The 24290-nt window shown below is 42.6% G+C and overlaps 1 protein-coding gene across 3 annotated transcripts in view; it reads right to left on the bottom strand.

Moving 5' to 3' along the window:
• Nucleotides 1-22868, bottom strand: part of SEC24D (SEC24 homolog D, COPII coat complex component) — a 42328-nt gene extending 19460 nt beyond the window's left edge. The window contains exons 1-8 of one of the 3 annotated variants that reach the window (XM_063415393.1): nucleotides 22846-22868; nucleotides 17802-17984; nucleotides 16784-16910; nucleotides 15278-15426; nucleotides 13684-13956; nucleotides 12833-12954; nucleotides 10066-10177; nucleotides 8632-8759 (exon numbers count right to left, since the gene is read on the bottom strand). In XM_063415393.1, coding sequence (XP_063271463.1) covers nucleotides 8632-8759; nucleotides 10066-10177; nucleotides 12833-12954; nucleotides 13684-13956; nucleotides 15278-15426; nucleotides 16784-16910; nucleotides 17802-17940 — 1050 coding nt within the window. In that variant the 5' untranslated portion in view covers nucleotides 17941-17984; nucleotides 22846-22868. Of the gene's footprint in view, nucleotides 1-8631; nucleotides 8760-10065; nucleotides 10178-12832; nucleotides 12955-13683; nucleotides 13957-15277; nucleotides 15427-16783; nucleotides 16911-17801; nucleotides 17985-20942; nucleotides 21214-22845 lie in introns of those variants that run through there. The other 2 variants (XM_063415391.1, XM_063415392.1) reach the window with 2 other exon arrangements.
• Nucleotides 22869-24290: the final 1422 nt, after the last annotated feature.

The raw sequence follows: 24290 nt of genomic DNA, 5'->3' as shown, positions 1-24290 counted from the left end.
CCACAGACCACATGACAATGCCACAAGCACGTTCAGAGCTCCTCTCAAAGCCCCTCCAGGCCCAGGCTGCACATTCTCCTGCAGACACAGCACTGCAAGCACACCGTGGCATGGTAGCTGCATTTCAAATGGACTCTGCACGTGGGATATGACCCAGTGTGTAGGAAAGACAACAGAAAACTATTTATCAGCTTCTGTGTATCATGCCTCAGCCTATCCCTGGAATCCTTACTCAGCATTCCCTTTTTAAGGGGAATATTGCAATTAACAGAACAGAGTTGGCAGCGTAAGAGTGTAGATACAGACTACAGTCTAATTCAACATGAGAAGAAGGATTTGTAAAAGTTTGAGGAAGGGGGGAAAATACAAGAAATAATGATAAAATGTTGATGTCAACAAATACCAACATTAGTTAGCTTACATCTTTAAAACTTCTGTATCATACAGGGGACAGAAGGAGAGGAACAAAAAGGTAAGAAGTTCACTCCCCGTGCCTGAGAGAGGCACGCCAAGCTCTGCTGGTGGAGTCCCAAGGGTTTGCAGGCAGTGCTCTGCAGCCCCTCCCAGCTCTGCTGGCTGCTCTTTGGACGCAGGGACAGGCTGTGCCTGCAGGCCAGGCCAGCAGCCAGGATTCCCTGATGACAGAAGCAGGAGTGTGAAACTGGCTCATCAGGACATGGTGCTGCACAACACACTCGCAGTGTTAGCACTTGACACCCCCCAGGTCTCAGCCAGACCTGCCTCAGGCCAGCAGCACTGGAGCTGCTGCAGAGGCACAAACCCAAGGGAAGAGCAGGGGCTAGAGAGAAGCGCCCCAGGACAGCAGTGTGACTGCTGCCAGCACCCCGAGGGTGAAAGCACACGTGAAAGGCCAGGGCTGAGGCTCCAGGCTGTACCATCCACACCTCCACTGCCCACCTTAGAGTGCCACAGGTGGCCCAGCACTGCAGGCCTTGGCTGAGGCTGTCTGGCAAGAGTGTTACGCTAGCTGTACAACCACTGAAAAGTAACACGGCTTAGGTGCAAAAAGCTTCCCAACAGAAATGGTCAGTAGTAATTACAAGGGATTAGCTTTACTGGTCAAAAGATTTTCACATTAAAATCAAAGTTAGATTTTCAGTGATATGATCTTTGGCTTATTTTACAAAACCAAACAGAACTCTTAAAGACATCTCATTCAGGCATGATTTCTGGTTTTCTGCAAATCACTGCAGGGGAGTTCTAGAGGATCTTCAAAATGTCAGACTGAATATGGGCACAAAACACTGATTTCTGGACAGGACCAGTCCCTTACGGTACGGTGCTGTATGATTTATCAAGGTAAATTTATCCTCTCATAATTTTCTTTAAGACAGCTAAATAAACGATAAACCAAACACCACAGTTTAAAACTTAGGCACAGCCTGTAAAATACAAAAATAATGTGTTACTTGGCACACCAATTCTGTTTTAAAAAAAGTCCAAGATGCAAACGTTTCTATATCCCTAGGACAGGCAATAAAGCAACACTCCAAAAAGTGCTCATGGAATATCAGCTCTAGGTTTAGAGAACTATTTCAGTTTATGCATGAGTCTAAGTGTGCTGTAAGTGACCTCCAAAGCAATACTCTCCTAGATGAAATTCTGTACCAGAACATTATCAATGTTATTCACACCTTCACAGCAACAATAAAACCAAAACTCCACACTGGATTTCAGATCCATTTTGGCCTGCTGGGCTATCAGGGACCTTCTGTAGATGTTAGAAATCTTTCCTTTTTATACATACACACACATACATCTAGGTGGACAGACAGATGTGTCCATATACATAATCCATTTTTATCAGCATATGAGAGAAAAGCAATTGCTGGCCTGAGATCATGCATGAAAATCGAATGAGTGGAGAGTTTCCTTCCTTCTCAAAACCAGTTATTTCTCTTTTATTAGAAGGCATTACTTTGACTTTTTAAACTGACTACTCATGTTTTCATTCCTGAGAACTGTCACAACAGAAACTATCAGGTTTCTACTTTTGTACAGCCAAATATATTAAAGAAAGAAACTTTAATTGAAAAAGCATAGAAATGTTTAGGAGTATTTTAATTAGAGACGGAAAGAATAGGTCTGCTTATGTAAAGCCTTTCCTGGACAATATTTATTAGTGAACATACCTCTAAGGCTAATAAGAACTAGGCATAGTGAAAGCATCATGCTGCATTCCCAAGCTAACTAGAGCTAGCCAATTGCCACAGGAGAACTTGGAAAGTAAAAGGAGAATTTTTGCTATGTGAACAAAAAGCAGCACTGAACAACTTCACCTCTGTAGCAAGGACATTTGGGATTAGTTTAATGCCCTTTATAAAAAAGTCAAGTCCTTTGTAGGATGGTAGTTTTGAAGGTCAATAGTAAAAATAAGTGTTACTTCACAAATATCCCATCAGGTCAGACTGTTCCCACGCTGAGTGTCTCTTTCATGAACACTTTTGCTACTACAGTAGCTGGATGCTTCAAGCAGACTCCCGAACCTTCAAACATTAATAACATTTGTATGTGATTGCACCCACCCTTGTCTCTTGTATTAGCACAGCTGAGTGTCACGGCTGTGTGGCACTGAGTTGTGGCAGCGTGCTGCTCTGGGTGGGGTACGGCGGGTTCTCCTCACGGTGCCTGAATGGGGCTGTTTTGGGTGTGTGCTGAACACGAGGAAGGTGACACAGAGATGTTTCTGTTCTTGCTGAGCTGGGCTCACCGGGGCCAAGGCCTTCCCTGCTTTCCACACTGTAGTGCTGTGAGGAGACTGAGGAGTCACAGCTGGGAGAGCTGACCCCAGCTGACCACAGGGATACTGCAGACCTACAGCCTCATGGTCAGTAAATAAAAGCAAGGGAACCAGAAGCAATGGGGACACTTGAAATGATGGCATTTGTCTTCCCAAGGCACTGTGATGGGAACACCTGGCTGCCCATGGGACAAGTGAACTAATGCCTTGATTTGACTTGCTGGCATGTGTGGCTTCTGCCTCTGAATGCTTGTTCTAGTTACGGGATAACAAAAAACTTTCTCCTTGATGATGAAATCTTGGGAAGCAATCCAATTCCAAATGATTTACTACCAAGTGCAGACTAGCACAGAGCATACTACAGAAAGAAAGCCTCATCTAACACAGGATTTATGCACCTCTAAATCAGGTACTGTGAAACCCAGCTCACAGGCACTGACTGCCAGGGTGGTGTAACAATTTCTGGGTGAAGCACCTGCTATGCATGGCAGAGTCTGGCACCTCAGAGGAGCTTAGCAAAACCACCACAGATTAACCTAACTAGTTAGCTGAAAAAATTAAAATAAAACAGCTTCGACAGAGCAACAAAGATCGCCCTGTTCCAAGCAGATTTAAAACTATGAGCCCAAAGTCTCAGTTCTCTCCCAAAGGAGAGCACCAACAAGGATGCATTGGAAATGGTTTCATTTTAATACCTGTGTGTTTAGGCTCATGCCAGCATGGTATACAGCAATGCACATTAAGGTACATCACCTATGCAAGGCTCCTACTCCCACTATGTTTAAGAACAAACACAACCACCCAAAGACATTGACAAAATCAGTCCCTGCTGGATCTTGGACAATCCAGACAGCAGAACACACAAAATAATCCATACAGACAGCAGGACAGAACTGTCAGCAGCAGCTCTTCCAGAACCTTTTCTTCAACAATTTCCTTAAAACCTTTATCTTACTAGCACTACTGACAATTTTATTGTCTAACTCTGCTCTTGTGGAGGGATGTCATGACAGAGAGATGTCCTGATTTCTGTCAAGTCAGCCACCATGCAAATAAGCATGGCCTAGCTAGCTGATATAATGTAACCCTTTTAGAGGAAGAACTTTTCAACAGAATCCCTCGTTAAAAGCTCTGAAATTAGCCCAGCTTTCATGCTCTATGTGGTAACAGCCTCCTGTGAATAAGTAACCAAATAAAAGGCAGAAATCAAAGGGTAAAACCCAAATGATGGCTTTTTATAGTAGGTAGGTGTTATCAGCAAAGACCTCTGATCCTCAGAGCCAGCTCAATAGCACATTCTGGTTGGAATAATTTCATCTTTCGGCCTAAGCATTCCTCGCTCTCCTCAAACCAAAGTTCTGCACAAGCACACAACTGCTAATGAAATGCGTGTGTCTATCCAAACGTGCTCCAAACTACAGCCACAGCCTGCCTGCCCTGCTCACCAGCTGTAAATCAGGGACAGCAGAACCCAGGTGCCACAGAGCCCAAAGGACATTGGAGGAGCATGAGGGCTTCCCTGAAACAAAAACTACACTGCTGATATTGGATCACATTTTTAGTTACCCACCTCACTTGAGCTTTAGCTGCTGCCAACCTTGCGACTCATCTAGGAACCCATACTATCATCCCTGTAAAAATCATGGCTTTCCAAACAGCTCAGCTGTACTGGGCCTCATCAGATTTCACTATTCTGAAAAGGTAAAATGGCTTATAGCTCATGAACACCAGCATTTCTGAGAAGCAATTCCGTTCTCTTACCTAGTTAACTAACTGAGAAGAAAATGGAAGCCAAATATCAGATTCCCACCAATAAATATTTCTAAAAGCCAATAAATTTAAACAAATAGGAAAGAACATGGCAGAAAACAATAACACAAAACTACTAAGGAGCAAAGCAGGCAGCAATTTAGATATTTAAATATCTAAAGCTAGAGATAATTATTTTGAAATGTTTATATTGGATTTTACAACATGAAATACCCTTTTAACTAACTTTTGATAGCAAGTAGTATTAATGCTAAATCAAGATCACATGGTTTATTCAGGCTCTGGAAACATCCATCCATCTCCAAAACAAATTCATGTAGGGCTTGGTCTAGGATGATAACTGTGAGAGCTAGTTTATTTTTATAGACTGTTGCTAAAGCACTGGTGGACTAAAAATAAGCTCTGTCAAACAATGATACTGTACTCTCAATCTATAACAAACAAATACTTTCCATAGATCATCCAAATCAGGAGAGTGAAAATGAACCGTTATTTTTGAGAAATAATAAATATGGACTTGCAAAGATACGACTGTGAAATTTGTAGTGCTTTTAAGACACTGGCAGAGGAGGGAAGGCATGAAGGTTTTAACAGCCTTTGTTTCCAATGATAAATAGTGCACAGGCAACGTTCACTAGTTTATGATTTTTTCGATTGGCTGCAGGTTTTTTTAGCAACCTCTAAAACACTCTGTGCTCTCCATGGATCTTCCCCCACTAACTTTCAGCTCGAGGGCTTTCTGAATAAATCCCTTCCACCCGCCCTTCTGAGTCTCAGTGCCTGCACACCAAGGATCTTGGGGATCAAACCTGTTCTTGGGGATCAAACACGGCCCTCCCACCATCCTCACCCACGGATCTCCACTTACGCCTGAAGTCGCTCTCGTGTGTGATTTGACATTTCTGAAGTAAAGCCTCATTTGTGACCTTTTCCTCACCGTGACCAGTTACTGTCTCAATTTTAGTTATGGCTTCTCTACAACGCTTTCAACACTGTGCAGTTTTACCAGGTTACATTTTTCGTTTTTTTTCTTTCTCACTGCAGGGGCAGATCCTGTTTGTTTGGGGGTTCACTTGAAACACATTACACTTATTCCAAGACATGCATGAGATCCTTTCATTTACCATCCTTATCTACCAACATTATGATTTCACTTTCTGTTCTTATTTTCTCCTACAGAGATAATTTGTACCCTATTCTTTACTAGAAATGGAGATATCTGGTGTACACCTCTTCAAAAGACATCCCTGTCCCATTTTTTGATCCTGACAATTTTTTCTCAGATCTTAGCTAAAATAAATTAAAAAAAAAAAAATCACTTTGCACATTAATATTCCCACTTCACTTCCAGAGGCAGGACACCAGTCCCTCTGTGTGGACATTCTACTTGGCCAAAAAGAACCCACAGTGACTAATGAACTTAAATCTGCCTTTCAGACTTTCTGAAATCCCACATTACCTTTTCCCCTTTGGAAAACTTTCCAACTGAAATTGTAAGAATACCATCAAGTCACCAGATCTAAACCTTTTAGTTGAAAGCTCCCAGGATCTTTTATCTCCATATCCTCTTATATCCTTAGTCAAAAGAAGCAAATCCCCAGAACTCAATTTCCAGTTGTGTTACTGTCTCCATGAAGGCAATTGACACTTTATTTTCTAAAAAAAATCCATTACAAGTCATCCACCCAAAGAGTGACTATATTCAATTAAGAAAGAGAATAAGGTCTGTACAACTGGGCTCTCCCTTTCATACATATACTTAATTCTGGCACTGCCAGAAGACCGAGCTATTCCTCTTTCTTATTAACTAAATTTTTGCTGCAGTTATTGTGTACAACATGCCATTTATCAAGAAATAAAGAAATTAAGACACATTTTCACCTTGTAACCCAATAGCATGTGATGAGCATCACCTGCAGACACTGTTAAAAGGCACTATCTCTAAAATAGGGTGGATATTCTGAAACAAAGAACTTTCTGTGCCTTGTAGTCACCAGTTTCAGGCAGAACACACCATACTAGGAAGTTCAGAAACACGAATAAGCCCCTGAATGTATTTCGCCTCTATAAAAAGCCCAGTTCTTTCAAATTAAGTGGCTTTTCAAAATTAAAGTAGTTATAAATCCCATATGGAGGACCATTTTTATTAGGATATCTTAAGAGTAAGATCTTATTTTGGCAGCAGCAGTGAAGACAAAGGGCACAGGCAAGCCATGGAAAAAGTGCCTCAGCTAAGACTGCCCAACTCTTCCCACTCTAACACTATCTCCTTAGTTCTTACAGTTTTACCAAGCCATAATTGTTCTGACTAAAATTTTCCACACTGGGCTTTTGCCAATTTTGAGACATTTTTCAGGCTCCTCCAAAAGAGAGGCTAGGGAAAAACACACTGCTCTTTACAGATTAATGAGCCCCACTGACCTGCCCAACAGCTCGAGAGCAGGAACACTTCACAACGGGTGGGTCACCAAGCACATCTTCTTGCCAACCCCAGGAAAACCCCCCTGAACTTGGCTAAGCACAAATGTTTGGACATACCGCAAATTTATGTACGCAGAAGAGGTTTAGATTTTAGCAACTCATTGATCACCCTGTCCCAGCACAATGCGGGAGACAAGGAAGCCACGTGTGGGAAACACAAAGGACTAGAGGCAGACTCTTGAGTGACAGATGCACAAATGAAAGACCAACACTCAGGTGGATTTTCTAAGTGCCACCTGGGCACAGAAACTGAGATCAAGGTGCTAAAGAGCAAAGGTTGGCTGATAAAGTGAAGGGGTAGAGAAGCAACAGCAGGAGTTTCACCTAGGAGAAAATGCAGGGGGGGCAACAAGCCAAGTGTGCACATTTCCCTCAAGAACTGGAATGAAACTCCAAGTTGCTGTCTAGCAGACAAATGGTGAGACTTTGTATCTGCAGAGCCATCAGTAATACATCCTATTTCCCTGTGGACCCCAGAGAAGATAACTGCAATCTACCCTGCTAAAATAATGCTCTCAATTCAAATTACAGAGGTCTGCTGGATTGGAATTTATCCATCCTGATAAAAAGCAACATCTGCTTTTTTCCAACACATATTTTAAAAAAAGAACCTACTAAGAATTTATAAGCAATAAAACAAAGTTAAAGAACAATCAGACTGCAAAACCAAGCATTGAATGTCCTAGCAATTTTAATTAGGCTTTCCTGTGCAGGCAGTTTACGAGGAGTTTCTGAAGACACAATCACATAGTACAACTTTGATGAAATCCCTGCTTTTCTTCCCATGACACAGCACTCTGGAGTAAATCAGTGTAGGACATGAAAAGGAAATGCCTTCTGCAGACCTTGCAGAATTTAGAAGCTGAGGAATTTAGAAGCAAAGGAGGACACAGCAGATGAAGACCAAGCAAGATAATCCCACAGATGATGTAGCTAAATGCTGCATTTGAAAAATGGATTTATCCCTGCCACAGAGAGACTCCTCCAGGGGTGCCACCTGGGTAACTGTTTTAAGACCAGAGAATACTGCAGAAAAAATTTGCAGAATAACTAGGAGTATGTTTTGAATATGGAGAGTCATTAGAGATGGTATGTGAGAAAAGGTTAGTGCCTTCAAATGAGTGCTAAAAATGGTTGGTTACATTTGTCTTCTTTCTGTGACTCAGCTCATCCAAGTGGAAAAGCCAATTCTCTTCCTGGTCTGCTGTGAAATCAAATTATTTTGTAAAGACCTCAATGGAAAAATGAGGTCTTTCTTCAAATCCAACTCTCTGCATTTTGAATTTACCATACAGTTTGTGATCATCCTCTTTTAATACCTCTGCCTAGAACGACGGAATTCCAGCAGGGTAAGCAACTGGCAAAGCTGGCATGAACTAGAGGCAGCTGGGGAAACACCAGGAAGGCAGTACACGGCTCCTGTACTTCTCCCAAATTAAAATGTTTGTCCTTTGAAGTTACACCATGACCCGGGCGCGCCTCAGCCTCTGCCACCTCTCTAGGGTGGTTCAAATTCAGGGTCTGAGATGAAAGAGCGTCCCTGCCGAGCGCAGCACAGGAGAAGGAGTCTGCAGCGACCCGGAGGCAGCGGGCAGAGGAGCGCGCTCAGCAGGCCCTACCTCGCTCGGGGGAACGGCAGCGAAGGGCTGGATGACGGCTGCCAGCGGGATGCGCGCCTGCCTGGCCATGTCGGCCGTCACTGGGAAGCAGTAGCTGCTGCAGCGGATGTAACGGGGGCTGGCGTGGCCTGCAAAACACAACGGAGCAAAGGAAAGGCTGCCAAAGAACCTGCCCCCCTGCACACAGCAATCACAGCAACACAAGGCAACAAGGGCACGTGCTACATTAAATGTTTGCTTTTCCTCCCATGCAGGCTTCTGCCCAGCTTTACTCTATAGCCCGGCCCATTGCCCTTCCCTCTGGTTAAATCTTCTCCTCCTAAGTTTAATGCAGAGATTTAAACATAACAAGAATAAGCCAACAATTATTTGCAAGAAGAATCTCAGTAGGAATTACTTAGAAACATCCCATATCTAGGATCTCAGAAGAAAATATGGATGGTATCCCAGTGGATGTGTCAACACAGTACATAAAGGAATGAAGCAGACTGATCCCTACTTTTTAGACTGCTCTAATGGGCTAGCTCTGACTCAGAAAACACTGTGCCTGTTTAACATCACCATGCTCACCTCTATTGCAAAATACAGGGTGCAGAAGTTACCACCACGCTTCCAAGAGAACTTGGGCCCCTCAAACAGAAATTGCTGAGTGCTGAAGACAAGAGCTCTGAAAGGAGTTCAGGAATCAGGTTCCTGGTGCTGCCTTGGTAACCAACAAACTGCAGCTCTGCTCACTTTCTTGGAAGGAATTTCTTGGATCATCAGAACAGCATTATCCCATTCTCAGATAATGCCAAAAATCTTGGTGTGTTAGTGCATTTTATACAGTTTATCCCAGCACTGATAAATTACTGCTGGGCTGAATAACACCATCAGTTTAACCTGTATTAAAATATTGAGCCTGCTGTCAAGAGCAGCATGTGGAAGATTGTACTTCCAGGCTCCAGGCAGGAGCAAAGGAAGATAAATTTTTCCTTTGGCCAGTGCACATCAACTAGACAGCTTGCACACTGCCCCTATCACTTGAATAGAAGTTTATATCTTAAAAGGTAACAGTGCTAGTCTAGTCTTATTACTTCTTCTAGTGTCCACCTTTTAAATTTCCAGAATAATACAAAAAGGATTTTCAACTGGAAATGTAACACCTTCAAAAATTTTAAGTTAAAAAGGAAAGTTGTCTCAACTATTCATTTCTTTGGAAGGCCAGGAAGAGTAGAGGAGGTGTAAGCCAAGGCGCAAGAATTCAACTCCCACTTCCCTCCTCCTCCCCCTCCTCCCTTTTTGTCTGTTCAAAGGAAGTTTGCAATGTCATGTCCAATTTAGGGTAAGTACCATCATTTTCAGATGAGAAATTTGAGGATTTAGTCTTTGTTTTATTTAATTATGTCAGATTTCACCCAGAAAGACTCCCGAGGCAGCAGCAAGGACAGTTACCTTGGTCCTGGATGACGCAGTTGGTGGTGACGAGGGGAGGAACCTGTCCTCTTGTGTTTGTGGCATAGACCTGCCCTCCCCTGGCAGCCCTATCATTCTCAATTACTTGAATCTGGTGAAGAAGAAGCAAGAACAGTACAAGGAAGGTAAGTCATGCATTCAGCTATACTCATGAACAGGCTAAAATCTACATTAAATAAGACTCTGGTTGAAGTCTAGTTTATAACAATATACAATATAATGTAATTACATGTTCATACAGCTGACTCTGCTGCCCAAATTCCTTTCCCATACACACTTCCCTGTTACTTCTGCATGGCCCCTAACTCAGGCTTAAGTCTGACACATTTCAGGATATAACCAAAGTTAAATAAAGCTGTATTTTGTTCCACACCAGAAGTTGCATCTCTGATACCATTGTTCCTCCTCTTCCCTAAACAACCTGGCTTAGAGTGCAGCCAAACAGCTGTGGCAGGTAAGAGACTGGGAGCCTCTGAATCTGGCTTGGCCACTGCTGCTGGTGCCTCACAAACTGTGTCTTTACAGTGCACATGAACTTCTAATAATAGCTAGGGAACTTCAGAAGCCTCTGTTGGAAAGCAAACACAGAAGAAAAACTAAATTAGCTGCATTGAGTTTACTGATCCACGTCCAAGAGGTATTTCCTAAAACACTGAAAATAGTCTGGGGCCTATAACTTTTTTTAATCAATAAAGTTTTTTGTACTGCAATTTAAATATACAAGACATTCCTCAGACAGCTTGTTAGATCTTCTGCTTGATTACTTTTCCCTGCCTCCTTGGCTTGTATATTTATAGGTCACTCTTGCATTAGAAGGAAAAAGGGTTTGCTCTAAAAAGGTCCACTGGCTGAAGAAAGCAAATCACTCTGAGACTTAGCTCTGCAAAGGCTCAATGTGTCATGGTATACTGCAGCTAGCTGACCTAAATATATCATTGTTCTTGGAAGTAAGTGTTGACAAAGTCCAGATGCAAGTTTTCATAGATGTTGTCAGGGTACATATCAACCTCTAACATATGTAAAAGAAATATAAATCAACAATGGCTACAGATAAGAAGTAAATTTATCTGGCAACACTACTATAATTATATAATGTAAATATAACAACAGAAATACACACAGCCATGCTTATTCCTCATTCTGAATTAGCTTTTTGTCCTTTAGAGACATTGACCCAGATCATATTTCTTTTAAACATTCATTCTGATCCTCTCTGTAAGGCTTAAACAAACCTTTTAACCTATTTTAACATGGCTGATGTAGTCAAGGATGTTTATGCTGTGTGCATAATTGAAACAAGACATCAGCCCATGTGTTCATGTTGGACCTCCTTCTCCTCTTGCCCTTTTTTTAAAATTAGACAAGATCCTTCTATCCCTCAAATGTAAAAAGCATTGCACTGAAACACTAGGAATGACTGACTTAAGGGCATTTGTTATTTATACAGACACTTGATTTGGGGGGTCTTTTACACAACGCTTTTTAGTTAAAAATTGCCTTTAACAAGGCAATTGCAGCTGTTACATTAACCCCTAAGGGATTATCAATAAGTGTTTTTCCAAAGTTATGGAGGGGTTTGCATCAAATTCATCACTGGGTAAAAAACACCTTTTCTAGAAGGACAAAAGAATACCCCACTTTAAAGAAGCGAGAGTTTCGTACTAGACAGTGCGACGCTCTTGCTCTTCTGTGCAGCAAACCTGCCTCAGCAAGAAGTGTAAGATTCCTTCACCCAGACTAGCCTGCTGTGTGGTGGTGAAAACATTTTTTAAAGTAGAAAGTTCTATGTTGAAGCTGCTTCAAGAATTCTGACTCTCTGAGGACCTTTTGACCTGTCCAGATGACTGCCAGAACCATTCTAAGACCTTGCACTAGAACATTTTCTCCCTGAGTTTAGTGCACTATTGCTTTTTCTTCCCATCAACTGTTCCCAGTTAGGAAGTTAAATGCTGCCTGCGCCTGACCAGCCCTTTCTTTGCATACCAGTTAGACTCCTTTATTTCAGAAAGATGGGTGCAACCATAACCTTGTTTTCTCTAGCACCACCCTAAGAAGGGACACTGTCCCACCAGTGCATGTTCTCTTTAGCCTGCATGAAGCTCAAGCACCAGGTATATTCCAGGCTACTGAAATCTTTACAAGGCTGCAGCAAAAGGAAGGACGGCTCAGGCAAATACTTCTAATTGCCTGAGAAACTCTTGAAATGAAAAGGTGAAGTGGCTTCTGAGCATGTGACTTCTGAGCACTGCCAGGACTGCACTTCCAGAGTTTATGTACCTGTATTTGTACATTTGTGTACAAATCCTACTTCTGGTATCTGAGTTCACGCCTTCAAACTTTTCAGAGTGAAAAGGAAAGGTGATAAGCTGCAGTGAACACAGCACTTCTTCAGTACTGGTCACTGTCTCATGAAGAATTCTATTGAGAATTCCTAGTGAAGTTTTCCTATAAAGTATTTGGACATACTCATGTATGAGTGTCCCATGTTAGATAAAGTTATAAAACATCTTCAGTACTCAAACTAATTTCATGCTCCAATTGATCCAAAACTGACAGCACAGAGTACAAAATTGCATTAATTAGAAACTGCAAGAACTAGAATATGTGTTGAGAACCAAGCCATATAAGTGCCAATGTGTGTTATGGAAAACCTCACCTAAATGAACACAATGATACCATTGTCATTCCTTTATCTTAAATGCAGCAGAAAGTTACATTTATAAAAAATTAGAGCCACGTTACTTACTGGGCTTGGAATAGAGTCAGGATCCAGCTTCTTCTGCGGTGGGCCTGCGAGCTGTGCTGGACCGCCCGGGAAAGCACCAGGATACGACAGCTGAGGTGCTGCCATCTGAGGACCATAGTTTGCTGCAGAGTTGCAAATGACTGTTCATTTAAAGTATTTAAGTTCCATTATCAATGCTTAGCATCAGCTTCTGCCATGCAACTAATTCTTACTCAGCTAAGTGCAACTCCTCCTTCCCCTGTGTTTTCAGCAACTAAAATAAAGGTATTTCTGTGGCTCAGTTTGGCTTTAGTCTGTGATTTTGAAAAGTAAGAACACCAGATGTGACAACTCTGGCTCCAAAGTTTTCAGGTTTACATCAAGTAGGACGGTGGGTAGAGATTACCACAGCTAGTCAGGCCAGGCCATTACCACAGTGAGAATCTCTCCACTAACATCAGTCAATGCAAACTGATATCATTAGGTGGCTTTTTGTATTCAGTTACAATCCATTATTGCTATAGCAACGCATTTTGGAAAGCTGCTTATGACAGTACAACAAGAGAAAGCAGCCTATACCTTTACATAGTATGTCGTGCCTTCACCAATTACTAATCACTAATTCTGTTTCTGACCCAAATTAATCTCCTTTTTCTTGTTACAGTCTCAACAGAGTGCTAAACTTGTGGGCAAAAGCAGAGCCTCTCTCAAGCGTACTGACTGCCAACGCACATCTTTTCCTTCTACAGAAAGGGAATTCCTATTTCATCTTTCCCAGCCAGCTGAAGATTCAGCCATGGATGGACCCAGTTCCACCACTGACTGTGCCTGCCCACTTTGTTCTCAATCACATAACAAACATCCCTCCCTACCTTGCTGAGGATGATATCCAGGCCCTGGAGGCTGCCCCGGAAGGTGCTGCAGGTTAGGATTCGGAGGGACGGCTCCAGGGACTCCACCCTGCCTGGCCACAGGCGGTACCGCTGGCTGAGCACAAAGACCGTTTGCACTGCCGGCGGGTGGAGGAGGCAGCCGTGGTGCAGGTGGCAACCCCATCTGCTGCTGGGCTGGGGGCAGCGCGCGCGGGCCCTGGAAAGCCACCGGGTGCCCGGGAGACCCACAGGAGCTCGGAGCAGGGCCGGGACCTGAGCGAGAAACGACAGCCTGCCCAAGCTGTGCAAAGTGCTCTGGTTCTGCTCACTGCATTCCCACAACACAGGGGCCACACTGGATACATTCTGACAGCGCTGCCCAGGGGACTCTGTGTGCCTGATCACATGAAAAGTCATGGTGTAAGCTCAGACTTACTCAGCTGATTGAGTCATTTTATTTCTTTTGGCTCTATCTGCAATAAAACCCTGTGCCTGGGGTAGATGGGCAAAGAGGGAGAGAAGCCAGTTTGACAGTTCCTCACTAGAGCACACATAGCTCACTCTGCTTTCAAAATACTACTCCGTTTCAGAATGTGAACAATGTTCTTTTTGCTCAATCCACTTCTCTTATGTGGCATGTTTTTGTTAGTCTGCTATTTACATCTCACCATAACAGGTTTGATGGAAAATAAATCCACTTGATACTAAAAGATGAAGCATGTGGGAATTATTTTGTACACACTGGCAAGGAACTGTTTGTTGTTTATAAGATCCGGATTCCAATTAGAATTAAGACAACCCTGGAAACAGAGTGGTTTTTTGAGATGTACAATCTGTAAACACTTATTACTTTACAAAACCTACATTTTTTTGTGAGATTTTCCCCCAAACATAAAGTAATTTTAAAGAGCGCTACAAGAATAACCCGTATTATGTTTGAAGCAAAAGAAGTAACGTGTTCATATACAAATACTGAAATACATCTTCTATCATGTATGTTAACTGAAAAAATGCCTTTAGATGCAAAATGCAAGCCTCCAAGCACATAATGAGAACCCTGCATTTTACATAATTGTTTTTAAATAGTTTATATAATACATTCTGCATAATTTAAATACATATCAGCTTTCGTGGCTAGAAGTAATTTACACGGAAGCATCACATGATCACATCTCCATGGTCTAGGTTTGAGATGGTACAACATCAAAATAAATGCAGATAAACTTAGATTAAAACCCAAATATGTCTAGACAAAAAAAGAAAATAATCTTGTATCAGGAGAAATTGTAGAAAGTTGAGAAAAATTAAACCCTGTCTGAATATTATTGCTCATGCTTTGGCTGTTACTGACATGATCACTAAGTAATTTCAAAAATGACTGCTGGGACACTCAAATTTTATGGAAGGTTTGTCAAACATCAATTTAGAATTAACCCAATACTACCGATTTAAGATGAGATAAAAAAATTCTAAGAACTTAAGCCAATGATGGTGGTCAAAGGTCTCATTTTCTGTTTACACAGAAGTTCAGTAAGTTTCTAATTATCATAGTCCTCATACTTTAACCAAGAAAAAATCAGATAAACCCAATTACCATAGCTATTTATCTGCATGCTGTTGAGCTGACCAGCAAGTTGTGCTGCAGAGGAAGCAGGTGCAGTATTGGGGAAGGCTGCCTGGGACTGATGACCATAGGGAGGATAGGAAGGTCCTGGGTCACCTGGAGGTGGAGCGCCTTGAAACCTAAAGAAAAAAACAGTGCAGTTATGCAAAAAAATGACATCAAACAATCACAACTCTCAAAGATCTCATTCCTCCTCAAGGTGGTGCTGAAACAATCAATTGGAACACAACCCTAATGGAGTATGCCAGAAAATGTACACTTGTCTTAAAACACATGAAGGACAGAGAGACTGCACACTTGTTTAGTACAAACAGGCAGCCCCTGTTTGTTTGCACACTTTTTAGAAATGAAGCAGAGTGAGTACACCACGGCAAAGTGAGAGCAGTAATAACTCTAAGCCTGAAGATAAGGAAACACAAACTTCTGAACATATCACAGCACTCCAGCTCCTTTCCAAGCTTATAAAGGAAGATTCCCTACCAGGGATGGGTGAAGAAGATTAGCAGAAAAATCTGTGAAGAGAAGAAAAGGAAGTGAGAAATTGCTGAGGAGTTCTTTGTAGTAGAGATATAAAGAGGATACAGGTAGAGAAAAACTTCATGATTATCAGATATGGAAAACGTGAATGCAAGAACAATAATTAAAGAAAAGAAAGCAGTAAGACACACATGGCTTACAAAGGTATTTTCTACCAGACTATTTCACTCCAGAAAAATAAAATCTCAGGCTATGTCCCAGAGACAACCAACATGGATTTTCCTGTGACCCCTTGGGAAACTGAGGATGGACCCAGCTATTTCAAGAGAACCAGAATTTACTTTACTTGAAATTTTCATTTGGATACTTCCTGGCCTAGAACTGCAGCTCTTAGCAATTTTGGAAAAAAAACAAAATCAGGAGATGTGCAGCTGTCAGGGCAATGACTCGCAGCTGCAGAAGAGAATCACTATTTTGCTAGGTCATGTCACCCTGACTCTATTCACCTTGTTTTTTCATCTTCAGGGCAACCACCAGTTCTCCCTGTTCATCCTGAACAACTGATCACCTGTCTTTCTGGGTTCTCCTTCCCACAGTGATAACAAACAGGCTCCCCTATTTTGACATGAAATAACTACACTAAAACTAAGAAGCACAGAAGCAGATTCAGATTTCAACCAACTACAAGAAGAATGTTGGTAAATGGTGTCAAGTTCACTAAAACTGAAGGAGCTATGGGTACACAAACTAATTTTGCCACTCCTGGGAGATGTGGAAAGTAACTAATATTTGACAGAATTAAAGAAAAGAGCTGCATATTGACTCACTTTACCTGCAACACAAATATTGTGTAATAAAGCTTGGCAACCCCGTCATACAACCTTTTTTCAAAGATTTCTTTCTACAGCTTTCCCCTGTCCCTGTTTTCTCCCCTTCCCGTTCCTGTTTCACAGCGAGGTCCCACAGCTCAGCTGCCAGGTGCTGATCCCTTCCAGTCACCTGTGTGGCTGTTGTCCTGCTGCACCAGACCCGTTCTGGAAGCTGTTCTGGCTGAACTGCTGTGCTCCAGGCGGTGCAGGCCCAACGGGAGCCGGAGAGCCAAAAGGCACAGTTGATTTTGACACACCTGCAAAAAATGAAGCACTTTTATGTAAAACTCTCTAAGAAAGAAATGGGCAAGAAATGCAGGTGTGCAGCTCTGCTGTAGCACTCAAAATAACAGCTTTGGGCCACCTTGCTTCAGCATAGGTGTCAGACCAGAGGTCCCCTCCAATCTCAGTGATTCTGTGGGAAAGCACAGATTTCTGCTCAGTTACAAATGCAGGTATGAAAAATGAAAAGAGAGTAAAAAGGAAACAAATCGTAGGGCATAACTTTCCAGCAAAGAACCCAAGAGGGACAGTAAGGAAAAGCAACAAAGCAACAGACACTGCAATTGCCAGTTTGGGGTAGTGATAATTCCCTGTCACCCAGTTATATTTCAAGGTAGAAACAAGAGGTCCCTTTGATTTCAGAGACCAAGGTAAGAATGAAAACTTAAAACAACTTTTCAAAATACAACCAAAAAGAGCTTCCACATGTAGAACCTGTTTGCTCTCCTGTGCTGAAAAATGGTTCTTAATTCAGATCTAGTGTGGTGACCGTGAAGAAACTGTGATTTATGTAAACAGCAATGCTGAATGAACAGCCTTTCAAACTGTATTTACGGAACTATTTTCTCTTTACATTACTCTAACATAAAAAAAAAAAAATCTGGTACAGAAACCAGTGTTTTCCCTAAGTGTTCTAGTAAGTCAATTACCAGAAGCCTTTTGATCAGAATGCTGACTATATTTAGCATTTGATTAGAGTCACACAACTCCTGCTGTCTTCAATAAGAAGTTTTAGAGAAACTGGGTAAAACTTTTTTTGTTTCCTTTTGCAGTATCAGTGTAAAACTTACACAACATAGAAAGAGAGGCAAAACACCATTATAGAAAAGTAGACTCTGAAAATAAACTTTAAGCCAAAATCATACCTGGCTGAGGTGCTGAGTATGAGGAGTTAGGGTCCCCATAATGCCCATAATGAATTGAGGAATTGGGTGGTCCAAACCCTCCTATTCCTGGCTGTGACTGGGAATACGGAGGAGCTGCAACATAACCTTGTTGACTCATGATGGCAATTTTCTCATTCCAAGTATTGTATCCTCTTCAGGAATCTGCAAAAAGGAAAAAGACACCTGCTACTATTCACCACTCTGTGCATTTTAAAAGGCTGTGAATTGTACTCCCCCTAAAAAAAGATAAAAGACCCATTTGAAGGCAAAAAATTACCTGAAGCCAGGGGCAAATATTGGTTTTGCTTGACAGCTTAGTTTCCTCAGCATTATCACATACTGCATTTAAATGGAATTCACTTCTCCCAAGCCCACAGAGAGAACTGTAAGCAATGGATGTGTAGATGGAAAAAACTCCCAAAGGAAAGTCCCAAACAATTCTTTTTACTGGGAGGGCCTTGACTTCAACTACACATGGAAAATACAGCAGGAATCCTGCTCCCCAAATACCAGCCACCCCAAAGAACACAGAACACAATGAAAAATCAGGAAAGGCAGAGTGACCAGAGCAGAAAACTTCCCCTGGCAAATCCTTCTGTGCTAGCACACCTTGTTTTAGAGGAGGTGTGGAATACAACACCAGTTATCCACCAAATCTTTTACAAACCTTCTGCCTAAACCCCACTCCAGGCAAGTGATGGAAGATTCCTTGTTTTTGATGCTGCTGAAACAGGGAATAAAGTACAGGATAGAGAGAGTTCTTAATTCTGATTGTCTTCTGCATTACTGGCCCAGGCCTGAGAAGCCTTTTGACTCCAGAACTCCACAGTGTGCCAAAACTGAGCACAAGAAATTCCACAAGGCAGCATGGCCTCAATAGCACTGTATGTTGCCCTTGCAGTTATCAGGCATCTTCTCCCTCACATCTACTTTCACATCTTGATCCTGTTGTTGTTAAATAATAAAACAAACAAACCCCAGGATCTGACAGAAAGCAATTCAGAAAGAGTTTTCTAATGATGAAAGCATTCACAAGATACGTAATTTCTTTCTTGTAGTCAGATTTTGTCTAACAGGATAGAGAAACATTTTAGAAAACTTTCAGGAAAGAGTGTCATGATAACTGCTACCATTTTTAGAAACAGAAAATCTGAAGAATCCTGCATTGCCAAACCATATGATTGCATTTCACCAGATTCATTTTCAGCTATAGTGCCCTCACTGCCAAGGGATCTGAAAAGTTATTAAAGTTGTACACTCCGCAGCCTTGATAACAAGCTTCCTCTTTTCCACGTGAGAACTTCCATTTTGATAGCAGATTGAATTTAACAGTAACGAAATTTCACTTTCTTGCAGCCCAAATGAAACTGTTATGAGAGTGCTCCTATAGAGTCCCAAGCACATCAGCCAGGCATCTCCAAAGCACTACACAACATAAATTAGCATTTCAGGTGTTAAGTGTTCCTTTGAAACAGCTTTGCCAACCACCTGTACTTCACATTCTTAAGCTCAGGCCGTGCAGTCATTTTTAAACATGGAATGAAAATAAAACACTAATTGTGCTCCAGAAGCACACACAAAGGCACCTCAAAATTACAGCTCCAAGGACACACAGATAAATTTATGCTGCACTGGCACATGTCAGTAGAGAAAAGTTATCCCTGTCAGAACGCCCATTCCTAGGCTTCCCAAATTAAACAGATATTTCTGAAGAAAAAAAATCAACAGTTTTACAGATCATCCACATCAGACAAGTAATCACTCTGAGCCTGGCCAGGGCCTGGCCCTCCCCACACTCCTCAATGTAGCACGAGATTTCTCAGCTGCAGTAGTTAACTGCTTCCGGGAGTTAATCCTAGAGTTTTCTCCCATTTATCAGTTAACAAGGTAAACACAGAGAGAAGAAAGAAAACTGTTTAATCAGAGGCTTGGTGCTGCCAGCTGGACCTTCTTCCCTCCCCCACCTCCATCAGTAAAGACGTGGCAGTGAGAGTTTTAGTTGTCCCAAAAGACACTAAATTAGCATTAAATTACCTACACACAGACATATATATATATATTATATCTATATAAAGGAAGAGACTTTCACTTAGAGGCAGCTGCAACAACCAACATCTTAAGCTGCAAAAGCATTCAGAGGAAATTACTTCCTCCACAGTTTACTCACACACACACCCACAAAAAAAAATCTTGCCACGTCAAACTTCCCACAGACAGTATAAACACAGAGGTTGTGCTGAAGTGAGACAGGACTAACCACAGACAAAATAATACAAGTGTTTCGAACACAGATCCAGATTCTATTTAGCACCAAGGATATTTAATGCCTTCTCAGGACAGGTATATATACCAGCTATCACAAATGAGTGTTTTAAGGTTGCCTGAAGAACTATGAGCATTTCAGAAATCATACCGTGGGGGAGGGTGTGGATGCACCACCACACCTTGAAAAGTTCATACAGAAGGTCATGAAAACTTTTTTCTCCCTGTCTCAACACTAGTTTACCTTATACCCCATAACCTGGGGAACACCACCAGCACTGAGGAACAGCTGCAGAATTTAATGGACCTCTATTACAGAACAGGCTGTCACCTTTTCCAGAGGATCGCTGCACCTATGCAACGCTCCGGTGACTCTGTGAAGATAGAAAAGTTCACTACGTGCAAGCAGAAGTAGGACAACAGAAACAAAACCAGGCTCGAGTCCTTTGGCTGCCTGAAGCAGAAGCATTAACTTTGTATTTCTTCGGAGACACTGTGCTCCCCCACACGTCATCCAGGCAGAGGTGCTGTTCCTTCCCAGGGCACGCTGCAGTGTCAATGTGGCAACCAACGCCGGGGCTGCACCTTTACCTAGGCGGGCTCGCACACGCACACACAGAGCGCAACAGAGAGACACACGTATGTCAGGGCTCTTCTTCGGTAACACAATGCCAACTACTATGCTATGAAAGCAAAATCTAAATTTTTCCCCATTTACTGCCAAGCCTGAAAACCTTTACTACATTTTTTAAATGCACGTAACTTTTCTATCCCCATGGCCTACGAGTTTTGAGCCGCCATGAGCTCGCAACAGGTCCGGCCCCGCGCTCGGAGCCCCCGCCCGGCCCGCGGCAGTACCTGTGCCCGCCCGGGGCCGCGCTCCGGTGCTCGCGGCTGGGCGCAGCCCGCTCCGCGCCGTGAGGGCCCCGCGCGCGCCCCGCCGCTGCCCTCAGCGCCGCCCGTTGGGACCGTTACCTGCGGCCGCGCGCCGCTCCCCGCGCCCCAGTGCCACGTCTGAGGCGGCCCGCGCGGGCCGCGCCTGCGCAGTGCGGGCGGCGAGGCGGCGCCCGCGGCCGGGCCGTGCCCTCCCGGGCTGGGGCCGAGGGCGGCCCGCGGCCGTCATCCCGGGGCGGCGGTGCCCTTGGGGCCGGCGGTGCCTTTGGGGCCGGGGAATGCATCCCGCGCCGAACGCGGAGCAGTCCTGCTAACGGGACACCATTTTCCCCTCGTTATGCGCTTGGAAAACTGAATCGCGGAATCCATTCGGTTGGAAAGGACCTCTGAGGTCATCGAGTCCAACCTATGACCGAACACCACCACGTCAACTAACCCATGTCCCTCAGTGCCACGTCCAGGCTTTCCTGAAACGCCTCGCCGCGCAGCCCATTCCAATGTCTGTTTATCCATTCGGTGAGAAATTCTTCCTCCTGACCAACCTAAACCTCCCCTGGAGCAGACTAAGTCTGTGTCCCCTCATCCTGTCGCCAGCTGCCTGGTCGAAGATGTGTGTATATATATTTACAACTACATTTTACAGATATATATCTTGCATATCTGTATGTAAAATTATGCCACCTGAATATCTACAGTGAAATATGATGCAGGTACTTTACCTGTTTGCATACTCCGGTTTTAATTACTGTTCAAGTGCATTTAAAAATGCTGCCTTGGTTACAGGATAGGTAATGTTTTTCTAATTAACAAAGTAGAAACGTGAGAGTAACATGAGAGAGATTGAAGGTAACATGAGGAAGATGTATTTGTAATGTTACTTTTCTTCCCAATCACAAATAAACATTAGTTGTGTTAAAGTATAAAGAGAGGAAACTGGCAGATGAAAAAAAGCAATCACTCAAAGAATCACAGAATATCCTGAATTGGAAAGGACCCACAAGGATCATCAAAATCCACCTCCTGGCCCTGCACGAGATAGCCCCAAGAATCACACCACAACAGCTGTCACGTGCATCTGGAATTCAGGCTCCAGAGGCTTTCTTATCCTTGTTCTGCAACCTTAATAACCCTTCTGAAAGTATTACACAGTTTTACCTAGAGCTATACCTCAGCGATGGCTGTGACCGCAAAACAAACTGTCCAAAGCATTCATTACTGTACAAAATAATTCTGAAAAAACCCCTTAGGGCCTTGGAAACAGAAGTCAAAATGAAGATACACAGTGGTATTCTTTACATGAAAGACTCATTAGAAACCTCAACAAGCAACACAAAGTAGGCAAGAACAAGGCTTGACCTGTCTTATTCTTGCTAACCATGGCTGGCTTCACCACACAATAATAAAGGCTGGTTTTCTATGTTATTAGAGCCAATTCTGGTGGATATGTCAGGGGAAGCCTAAAACCTTTCAAATCTCTCCCAGCTGTCTAATCAGAATCGAAAATTTCGTCCCCGAGGTGACAAGCATCAGTTAAACTGGATGTGGTTTGGCTGCAGGGTATCAGTAACTCTTTCACAGGCAGGATGCAAACCAATGCCTTTCATCAGTGCTGCGCAGCAGTTTCACCCCTCACCCCTCTCTTCTCCTGGTTATAAAGATACATTAAAGTTATGCAGAACTCTCCTGAAATATCACGCCACTGAGGAAAATAACGGGTTTAAGTTTGGACATTCCTATTTTGCCAGGGAGACGGGCAGGCACTGTCCCACCCGTGCTGCTGTGTCTCGCTCCGAGCTATTAACAGTAAGCAGCTGTGGATAGCTCAGCACCGAGGATCCGTGCTCTTACTTGGCCACTGAATACTTACTATCAGATTTCTCCTCCCCGAAATCAGCTCCAGTGAAACCGAAACACGAGATCAGCAAAAGATAGCAAGGAGAAGCCATGGCATCGGCAGTTCTTCCCTTGATTCAGGCCCACTCTGGAAATGGATCACGAGGCCTCTCTCTTTCGAGGGTGCTCCTGTTGTCCTTAAGCTTGGCACACTGAGACAAGGGCATGCAGCATGCCACAGTCGGCATGTTTGGGAGTTACAAGTAGGATTTTCCTACCGTTTTCACCTATAACATTAAAAGTAAATCGAGATTTTCAATTTCAGAAACATGGAAACATCATTAAAGTGTGTTATTGGTCTGGAATGTAATTTCACAAAAATGAGAATGCAGGATTGCTGAGCTATTGTAATTAATTCTATTAAATCATTTTGATTAGACCGTACCATAAAATCTGAGAATCAGACTGGTTCGTTCTCAATCATTGTCAGCAACAATGACTTTGTAGGTTAAATTACCTTTCTTAACAGAATCACTTAGGGCTGGAAAATTTATCCTGTAGTGGTACCTCTGCAGTGCTGCTGAAAATGAATGTGACTTCATACATTTCAGACTATTTTGGAGTAGTATACGGGCTCTATAGAAGGTTAGCTCAAATCTTTCAGAGACCATTATTAAATTTGGTTTTTAGTTATTATTATTTTTCAAATAACTTGAGGCTGGACTATTCCCAGAAAGTCCTACTGGAGGTCTATAAAAGCCCTTGCTGAACAAACCATGCAGGTCTCTTGTCTCTATCTCATAGCACACCCCATTAAGAGAATGTGTGTGATTCTAGGAAACCTAAATCCTATCTTAACCTTTTCAGTTACTGGATGTCCTTAAAATACAGCCTGGCTACAAGGTGCCAGGAAGAATCAGAAGAGACCTTTCTCCAGGGGAAGATGTGGGCATGGTAGGTTCTTTAAAGAAAAGACTACTTCATCACAAGGAATAGTTCATAAAACTCCAAGGATTACACATTTTAAAAGGTGCTTCTTTCTGTTGAAACTGTTTTTCTTCATTTGTATGTCCTTCAGACAAAGCTACAGGTTTGCTTTGCACATCAGGAGGGTCCTAAAAGCTATTTACATAAAAGGATTACTTTGTTTTCTTGTCTTGCTCACATATTTTCACTAAAATCTTCTTTAATGCTTTGCCTACTGTATATTTAAGGTCTATGAAAAACAGCTTACAGCTCAGTGTAAAGCGCTTTACAAGAAAAATGGAAATTACATTTTTAAATATTATTTGATTAAAATGAAAGCAAGGACTTTGATATAAAAAACAATCAGACTGAAGGAATGATGCTCTTATCAAAAAATCATATGTCAGATTAGAAAATGCTATATGAAGAGAAAGAAAAGATGTAATGTTTCAGGAATCAGAACACTACTGTAAGAAGAAACACATCAGTGTTGTGACTCAGCTACATGTCTAA

The sequence above is a fragment of the Prinia subflava genome, chromosome 18 (genome assembly GCF_021018805.1).
Source record: "Prinia subflava isolate CZ2003 ecotype Zambia chromosome 18, Cam_Psub_1.2, whole genome shotgun sequence".
In the NCBI taxonomy this organism is placed as follows: domain Eukaryota; kingdom Metazoa; phylum Chordata; class Aves; order Passeriformes; family Cisticolidae; genus Prinia; species Prinia subflava.
The sequence above is the reverse complement of the archived record's forward strand: the minus strand, read 5'-3'. Positions and strand labels throughout refer to the sequence as shown.